The sequence below is a fragment of the Lolium rigidum genome, chromosome 4 (genome assembly GCF_022539505.1).
Source record: "Lolium rigidum isolate FL_2022 chromosome 4, APGP_CSIRO_Lrig_0.1, whole genome shotgun sequence".
Taxonomy (NCBI): Eukaryota; Viridiplantae; Streptophyta; class Magnoliopsida; order Poales; family Poaceae; genus Lolium; species Lolium rigidum.
This window is the reverse complement of record NC_061511.1, coordinates 129325774-129335280: the sequence shown is the minus strand read 5'-3', so window position 1 is coordinate 129335280 and position 9507 is coordinate 129325774. Positions and strand designations below refer to the sequence as shown.

Here is a 9507-nt window from a genome sequence, read left to right as displayed (position 1 = left end):
CCACCAAATTCTCTAAGAAGGGTTTCTAAAACAAAATCTTTCTTTTCCCCTCTTCCAAATCACCAAGTGTAAGAAACATGTGTTGGATTATAGGATTTAGATTAACAAATTTAGTTTCCAACAAAGTGAACTAAAGCAGCAGCAGCAATTTCATAAGTGGGAGCAAGGTCTACCAAGTGTCTATCTTCAAAATCTTCAATGGTACTAACATGGGTGAAAAATTCTTCTATATTGTTTCTCCCAATGATAGACCCTTGTCCCACCAGTATGTCTTTTGTGGTAAAATTAAAAGGAAACATGATGAAATAAGTAAAGTAAATGCAAGTAACTAATTTTTTTGTGTTTTTGATATAGCAAACAAGATAGCAAATAAAGTAAAGCTAGCAACTAATTTTTTTGTGTTTTTATATAATGCAGCAAACAAAGTAGTAAATAAAATAAAGCAAGACAAAAACAAAGTAAAGAGATTGAGAAGTGGAGACTCCCTTGCAGCGTGTCTTGATCTCCCCGGAACGGCGCCGTAAAAAGAGCTTGATGGCGTGTATTTCACACGTTCGTTGGGCAACCCCAAGAGGAAGGTATGATGCGCACAGCAGCAAGTTTTCTCTCGTAAAGAAACCAAGGTTTATCGAACCAGGAGGAGCCAAGAAGCACGTTGAAGGTTGATGGCGGCGGGATGTAGTGCGGCGCAACACCGGAGATTCCGTGCCAACGTGGAACCTGCACAACACAACCAAAGTACTTTGCCCCAACGAAACAAAGCTGAGGTTGTCAATCTCACCGGCTTGTCGTAACAAAGGATTAACCGTATTGTGTGGAAGATGATTGTTTGCAGAGAAAATAGTAAAAACAAGTATTGCAAAGCAGATTTGTATTTCAAGTATTAAAGAATGGACCGGGGTCCACAGTTCACTAGAGGTGTCTCTCCCATAAGATAAAAGCATGTTGGGTGAACAAATTACAGTCGGGCAATTGACAAATAGAGAGAGCATAACAATGCACATACATGACATGATAAGTATAGTGAGATTTAATTGGGCATTACGACAAAGTACATAGACCGCCATCCAACCGCATCTATGCCTAAAAAGTCCACCTTCAGAGTTATCATCCGAACCCCTCCGCATTAAGTTGCTAACAACGGACAATTGCATTAAGTATGGTGCGTAATGTAATCAACAACTACATCCTTGGACATAGCATCAATGTTTTATCCCTAGTGGCAACAAGCACAACACAACCTTAGGGGTTTCGTCACTCCCCGGTGTCAATGCGAGGCATGAACCCACTATCGAGCATAAATACTCCCTCTTGGAGTTAAGAGTAAAAACTTGGCCAGAGCCTCTACTAATAACGGAGAGCATGCAAGATCATAAACAACACATGTATAATAACTTGATAATTAACATGACATGGTATTCTCTATCCATCGGATCCCGACAAACACAACATATAGAATTACAGATAGATGATCTTGATCATGTTAGGCAGCTCACAAGATCCAACAATGAAGCACAATGAGGAGAAGACAACCATCTAGCTACCGCTATGGACCCATAGTCCAGTGGTGAACTACTCACTCATCACTCCGGAGGCGACCATGGCGGTGTAGAGTCCTCCGGGAGATGAATCCCCTCTCCGGCAGGTGCCGGAGGAGATCTCCGAATCCCCCGAGATGGGATCGGCGGCGGCGGCGTCTCGCAAGGTTTTCCGTATCGTCGTTTTTCGCATCGGGGTTTCGCGACGGAGGCTTTAAGTAGGCGGAAGGGCGCAGTCGGGGGCCGGACGAGGGGGCCACACCATAGGGCGGCGCGGCCCCCCGGGCCGCGCCGCCTTGTGGTGTCGCCACCTCGTGGCCCCACTTCGTATGTTCTTCGGTCTTCTCGGAAGCTCCGTGGAAAAATAGGCCCCCGGGTCTTTGTTTCGTCCTTTTCCGAGAATATTTCGTTACTAGGATTTCTGAAACCAAAAACAGCAGAAAACAGAACCGGCACTTCGGCATCTTGTTAATAGGTTAGTTCCAGAAAATGCACGAATATGACATAAAGTGTGCATAAAACATGTAGGTATCATCAATAATATGGCATAGAACATACGAAATTATCGATACGTCGGAGACGTATCAATCCTCTCGCTGCATTTTGGGCCATGATCTTTGCAGTATTTTCTTCAGTTGGCCCTCTCAAGTAGTATTTTCCAAACTTTCTCAGCACAGCCCGGCAAAACTTGTACATGCACTCAATGGTAGTAGACTCACTCATGCGGAGGTAGTAATCATGTGTATCGACATGTGCTCCGTATGAAAACATCCTCATGGCGGCGGTGCACTTCTGAATCGACGAGAACCCGGATGTGCCAATAGCGTCATGCTTGAGCTTGAAGTAGGGGTCGAACTCTCGAACGTCGTAGAGATATTCATGAACAAACCTTTGCTCACCCTATAACGGCGCCAAAAATTGTCGGCATGTGTTGCGCCATCTGGGAAGTAGTCGTTGTGTAGCATGGTATGCCACACCATCCTCTGTCGGGGCTTCGATTTCTTTCTTCCCGCCTTTGAACCTCCACGGCGCGACCTCTTTCTCTTCTCCGCGTCGGCGTCAATAATGTTTTGGAGGGAGAAAAATGCTCCCGAATGTCGTCGTCAAAGGCTTGCTCGTCCTCCATCATTTGGACGATTATCTCGTCGTCGCTATCCATGTATGAAGCAAAACAAATGGTTAGAATTCATCCGCGGCAGAAGAGGCAACGAACAGCGACATGTCGTGCCTACCAGACAAGCCGTTGAACACATTTTGTGCGTGGAGGAGGGACGGATTTGCCGGCGTGTTCTGGGACGCGTTGGCTAAGAGGCGGCGGCGAAAAGGACGGCGAGGGAGCTTGCCGTCACGACGGTGCCCGACTCAGAAGAGATTGACCGTCGAGACGGACGGCAAATCGAGCGGCGGCGGAGGGGTGGGAGGGAAGGCGCGACGAGAAGTAAAAGGTGGGAACCAAATGTTCTAGATTTGTTCGCCGACAGGTGGGCACCCGCCTGTTTTATCGCTCTGTCCGGCGCGCCCGGAGCGTTCCCCGTGGAGCAGGAACGGACTCGGTGCGCCGGACAGCATATTGGGCCACGTTCGGTGGAAGGGGGCTTTGAGGCGCGCTGACTGGGGTCGAAAAAATGTTTGACGCGCCCCAAAAACTTTTGGAGGACGCGACATGAGATGCTCTGAGCAAGTTGCCGTGTAGGGATGGATTGGAGATGAGTTCCACAGTAGACTGAACGCACCTCCCACAAGATGGACCTCCTGGTGATGTGCCCACCGCAATTCGCCGGGAGTGCACCATCCCTAACGGCGAGTTTGAGCCCGACGACGCATCCAACATCAAGAGAAGCCTGCATCCCAGAAATGACGAGGATTGGTGCCCCTGGGTTTTTTGTGGAAACCAGGCAACCGCCTCGCCGATTCGTCTTTCCGATGGTCGTCACTGATTCTGATGTCGATGACGAGCCATATTATATGGTATATCAAAGGGAAATACCATGTACGATTACACCCGGGGGCACATGCACCCTATATTGAAAGTTCCAACAAATGCTATTTAAAGTTTTAGAAAAATTGAAAAAATGCACCTATGTAGATATTGTGTTGATATTTATTTGTGCAGAGTTTGGAAAAAAAAAACGACCATATGTAACCTACACAAAAATGTGAAACTGCAAATCCCTGTTTCTGTGAATAGTACCCCACCAATCATTATAGTGTCATTTGAATATTGTGTTATTTTCGTGTAGGCCACCTATAATCGTATTTTTTCGTGCAGACTTGCACAAGTAAGTACATGAAAAAAGTTATTTCAATTTTTTTTGAAACTTTAAGTAGATTTTTCCTATATCAAACTAGACATATCTGAGACACTTATTTTCAACGGGGAAAGTAGTACTTTAAGAGCAGGGGCATCTTCAGCGGCTAGACGCATTTCAGACACAACTTATGTCCGTTTAGGTCAGGCCGAGGACATGAAAATAGTCGTTTTTGTCGGTTGTCCCTTTGGATCGAAAACTACCCAGCGGCCTGATGCATTTTGTTTCAACAATATTTTTTTATTAATAGGATGTAATTTACACATTACTGAAAAAATAAAAAATAAAGACTGAAAACTAAAACACTAACTAGGGTGCTGCCATGGATGGCTACCCGTTCTCGTCAGTGTCAACAAGGTCCACGATGACCGAAGGCGCCCATGGCCAACACTAGTAGCAGGCACCCCACCATTGTTGAAGAGGGCGTCCTCGTGGTCCACTGTGCCCTCGTCTTCGAGGCCGACGCCGCGCACCCGGTTGAAGTAGCCCACATCACCGAGGTAGCCTGCTCGTCAGCGCCTTCCGAAGATGACCCAGTTGTAGGAGTTCAGGGCGAATGCCGGATCGTCACGCAGATCTAGCATGGGATCTCGCGCGGAACTTGTGTCTCTTGTTCGACACCGAAGGCATTGGCACACGCGGGGGAATTGAGATACCAGCCACCCAGCAGGCCTACATCCCGCCAAGGCACCGTCCGATTCTCGTAGAACGGTTGGGGCTCGAAGTCCCCCGGGACATAGCGGCGCTCGCGTGGTTTTTTCTTCTTGTTCGCATGAGAGGAGCCGGTCTGTCGTCGTTTTACATCTTACGGTACAGTACGGCCAGGCCTTGCCCCATGCAGCGCTGGTGGTCGACGGGTTCTTGGACACGGGCGGCGACTGTGGCTGTGGCGATGGCGCTGGTTGTTGGCGGAGGAATGGCCCGAACGCAACCGACATGCTCCTCTTAAAACGGTGGGGGCGCTCCCTCACCTTCAATACCTCGCAGATGTCTAGATACCGCCCGCGCCAGCGCTGACGCTCGAAAAGGTGAGGCAGCGTCATTAACTCGGCGCAGAAAATCAAAGCGGCACCAAAGGCAAGTATTGGCACGGACGCGCGGTCGTTGGCAGGCGGTCCCGAGTGAGAAGGGCCCATATATTTGCGCTGACGGTGAAGTGCCTGCGGCAACGCATTCTAAACAAAAATTTAAGCGGCAAATGCGTTGGTGTGAACATATTGGTCAATTTGTCTCAGGTAGCTGAGTTTTTCTCCATTCTCTGCTCGGCCCGATGCAAACTGTTAACTTTGCGTCAAGTCCCTAGGCATACCCTAACCTCGGCCTTTTTAAACTTGTTTTTGCAGGCATAAGACTAGCCATAATAAAAGTATCATAGGTAGTACTATGATGTATGTCATGTAGGCAAAAATCTTATGTAGTACATTAATTAATAAGGAGAGAGATGAGACTATCATAGGTAGATACCGTATCATAACATGTAAAACTAGAAATTTTAATGGCAAGCACATATTTGCATTAAGATTCTACAAAACAGTAAATACGAGAGTTGTACGTGTTGTAATCGTATGTATGATACTAATCTATGATACTTCGCCTCGTGAACATGATCGGCATGGATATACACCACTAGTAGAGTACTAAATTAACAGGCAGCTATCATGGCCTTGGATCGGAACTCACATCAGCTAGGAAAGAGCAGCTATCAGTAGAGTAATATATTTTTAGCAAACCAAGAGGTGGGAGGGAGCAAGGTGTCCCGTCGCCGGGTCATGAGTCATGACTCATCCACCAAGAACTGATTAGTCAATGACGCAGCTGCTCATAATGATCTCGCACATGATGGACACGGTCTCCTCACTCGATTGCACAATTACGTTAGTTCCGCACTTGATTGTGTCGTGCTGTACCGCGCGGTGGCAAGCGCAGGACAGTGAGGCGTGCGGCTCCCCTAGTTTAGTGGCCCTGTGCACATGGGATGTGTCGGGAGGACCGGTGCATGCGATCTTAATTATTTTCCGACGATGATGATTAGCAGTTGCTCGATCGTCTCGATTAGATTAGCGCACGCCCGAATCTAACCAAGATCACCTCGCACCACGCGTATGCCCACGCACACAAACCAGCAACTAAACTAATTCAGTTAACGACTAAACTACGTCAGTAGGATGAGCTGATAGTTACCGGCGGCTCGATCAGGGCCGTCCATCTTCGTCTTCTGTTCTTGTCGCAGATGGCAGCGCCGTAGTGACGGGCGATGTATTTTGGCGTACGTGTGACTTGGCGAATTTCCGATCGAGTGGACTTTCGTTGCGGAAGATCGAGCAATCGAGCACCTTCTTTTTCTCCGCTGGATTCTCTGTGCCTTTTGGGGGACTTGTACGTTTTCTTCCTCTGGAGAACGTGCATGTTTCCCTGTCAAGGGCGAATAAGATCGTCCCCATGGAGAAAGCAAGATATCCTCTTCAGATTCAGCCGTCCGGTGTCTACTTCTACGTACTTCCATAGCATATTGGGTGAAATATCTGACTTGCTTAATTACAAGACACTGGTGACAAGAACAGGTTGTGTTGTGTGATTGTGTCTGAACATGTTTATGAACAGGTTGGTTATATTGTCTTGTATCTGAACATATCGGATCAGCCATCCATGGCCGCTTGTTCAAAAAAAAAAAAAAAAAAAAAGTCCATGGCCGGACACCTAACATGCATGCTTACGCTACTGTGCAAGAGGTCTACAAGACAACATCTTTGCTCACTGATCTCAAAAAAACATCTTTGTTCACTTACATGTTTGTACAAGGCAAATACTATTACGTAGTACATGATAAGTTAACCGTATGCAGAAGTGCAAAACCCCCATTGCATCACTTATACAGGATACCTCAAACTCGACACACATTATAAACAAAATGAAGCAAGATTCTATCGCTAATTGCTCTGTTTTTTTGTAGCCAGCCTGATTACTACGCCTAATCTTAGCAACATCGATCACTCTCCACTGGAGTGGTAACCTGGTACTGATCTACTCTCATACACACGCGCGAGAGGACGCATTAGCTCATCATGACGACCTCTGGGCCGGCCTGCCCACGAACACGGGCAGCATCTGGACGGGGCCCCAAGGCCCGGTGGGCGACGGACGGCTCTCGACGACGGCAGCCGGCTTGCCGGACGGCGCGACACGCTCGCAGGAAGGGCACATGGTGAGCGTGGTCGGCGGCGGAGGCGCGTGCATGTAGAGGTGCGGAGGCGGCGGGGCGAGCAGCTTGAGCGCGCGCAGCTCCTGCACTTCCCGCTGCAGCCGGCGGTTCTGCTCCGTCAGCGTCTCGCAGCAACGCTTCAGGGACTCACAGTCCACCTCCGTCTGCTTCAGCTTCGTTCTGGCTCGCCTGTTCTGGAACCACACCTCCACCTGACGTGGGCGGAGCCCAAGCTGCCTCGCCAGCGCCGCCTTCTGCTTCTGGTAGTAGAGCAGATCAAGTTAGAGACAGAGATCGACGTCGACGTAAAAAATGGATTACTTTGTTTGCTAATCTTGGTGGAAGTTGTACTTACGGGGTTGAGGGTGCTGTGCTCCTTGAACCTCTCCTCGAGGACGGCGGACTGGTCCTTGGACAGGCGGAGCTTCTTGCGCGACGCGGCGCCACCGGCGGCCCCGGAGTCGTCCTCGTCGTCGCTGCCCGCGCCGGCGCGTTCCTGCTCTCCGCCGCCGCCGCTCCTCCCCGGCGCGTGCCGCTTGCCGCTGAGGCTGGACAGCGTGCTGTCGGGCGACGACGCGCCGGGCTCCTCGTCCTCGCTCGCGCCGCAGCTGCCCCTCGCGGCCGGCGCCCGGTTCACGTCGATCCCGCGCAGGAACGGCATCTCGTGGCAGGCCAAAGCCGCCAGCCTGCGATCGTCCGCATGCGTGCGCTGCTCGCCGGAGGAAGCGGGGGAGAAGAGGCCGGAGCCGGTCCAGCTCTGCTGCTGCCTGGTCGGAGTACGCTGTGGTGCCGCCGGCTCGACCGGAGACATGCCGAGACTGAGACCGAGCCCGAGGTGGTGGTGGTACTGCTCGGTGTCCCTCCCGTTAACCGTCATCTCCATTGATCTCCCTATTAGCTGGACACTTCCGACTTCCTCTCAAGCGTCAACACTAGCTGCGTCGTAAACTTCGGGCACGGTGGTGGATTGTGAGGGAGAAGGCAGAGACGGGGTGGGCTTTTAAAGGCTGTGCAGAGTGAGATCGGGGGCTTACCTTCTCGCACTCCGCCAAAGCATCCATTCTCCACGCCTTTTTTAAGTCGCTCCTTGGTACTCCGCTTCCGGCCAGTGATAGCCTCAATCTTTCCCATTTAGTCCAGTCTACATCCCTCACCTCCTCCCAAGCCGCCTCCCTCATCCGCCCCTTCACCCTAGAGGAGATTCGAGACGCCCTCTTCTCCATGAACGACAACTCCAGTCCTGGCCCAGATGGTTTTGGTCCTGCTTTCTTCAAAAAGAACTGGGACCTTGTCAAGCACGACCTGCTTGCTGCTCTCTCCGCTTTCCACTCCCTCTCTACTGACCTGAGACCCATCAATAAGTCCCACATCGTCCTTCTCCCAAAGAAGGCTGGCGCTAACAAGCCCGAAAACTTCCGCCCCATCTCCCTGCAAAATTGCTGTCTCAAAGTCCATTCCAAGTGCCTCACCCTCCGCCTCCGGGGGCTCATCAACTACCTTGTCCACCCCGACCAAACTGGCTTTATCTCTGGGCGCTCTATTGCTGAAAATTTTGTCTATGCTGCTGACATTGTCCAATCCTGTCATCGGCGCTCTGCCCCCGCTGCGGTTTTTAAGCTTGATTTTCGCAAAGCCTTTGACTCCATCAGCTGGGACGCCCTTGACCGCATCATGCGGGCTAAAGGCCTCCCTGAACTTTGGTGCTCTTGGGTCAGCCTCCTCAACCACTCCAGCCAAACTGCGGTCCTTCTTAATGGCATCCCTGGACGCTGGATTCAATGCCGGCGGGGACTCCGGCAAGGAGACCCTCTCTCCCCTTTTCTGTTCAACATTGTCGCTGACGTCCTTCAGCAGATGCTCCGTCTCGCCTCCCTCTCTGGCCTTCTCCTTCACCCCCTGGTGGACGATCTCCCTTGCCCCGTCCTCCAGTATGCCGATGACACCCTCATCATTATTCGTGCGGTCCCCGAGCACGTGGCCAATCTTAAAAAGGTGCTTGACGACTTCTCCGCTGCTACCGGCCTAGCCATAAACTTCCACAAAAGTACCTTTGTCCCCATCAAAATTGACGGTACTATCGCCGCCTCCATGGCAGCCACTTTTGGCTGCGAGGTTTCCTCCTTCCCTCAGACCTATCTTGGCCTCCCCCTTTCCACCTACAAGCTGCGTTTCGGAGACTTCGCCCCAATCATGACCAAAAGTGACATGCGTCTCTCTGGGTGGCGAGGCCGGTGTCTTCCTATTGGCGGGCGGTTGATTCTGGTCAACTCGGTCCTCACGTCTATGCTCTCTCATGCCATGAGCGCGGGCCTCCTCCCTGCTGGTGTCATTGAGGCCATTGACAAGAGGCGACGTGCTTTCCTCTGGACCGGGGAAGAAACCTGTCATGGCGGCCAATGCAAAGTCGCTTGGGAGGATGTTTGTGTCCCAAAAGCTCTTGGGGGGCTCGGCGTCCTCTCCC

At 50.8% G+C, this 9507-nt stretch overlaps 1 protein-coding gene across 1 annotated transcript; it reads right to left on the bottom strand.

Moving 5' to 3' along the window:
* Positions 1 to 6907: 6907 nt before the first annotated feature.
* On the bottom strand, positions 6908 to 8062 carry LOC124647505 (homeobox-leucine zipper protein HOX1-like). The gene is made up of 2 exons (XM_047187440.1): positions 7402 to 8062; positions 6908 to 7306 (listed from the first exon to the last, which is right to left on the bottom strand). Exons 1-2 carry the CDS (start codon positions 7927 to 7929, stop codon positions 6908 to 6910), a joined length of 927 nt encoding a protein of 308 aa, XP_047043396.1. The 5' UTR covers positions 7930 to 8062.
* Between the last annotated feature and the right edge of the window lie 1445 nt (positions 8063 to 9507).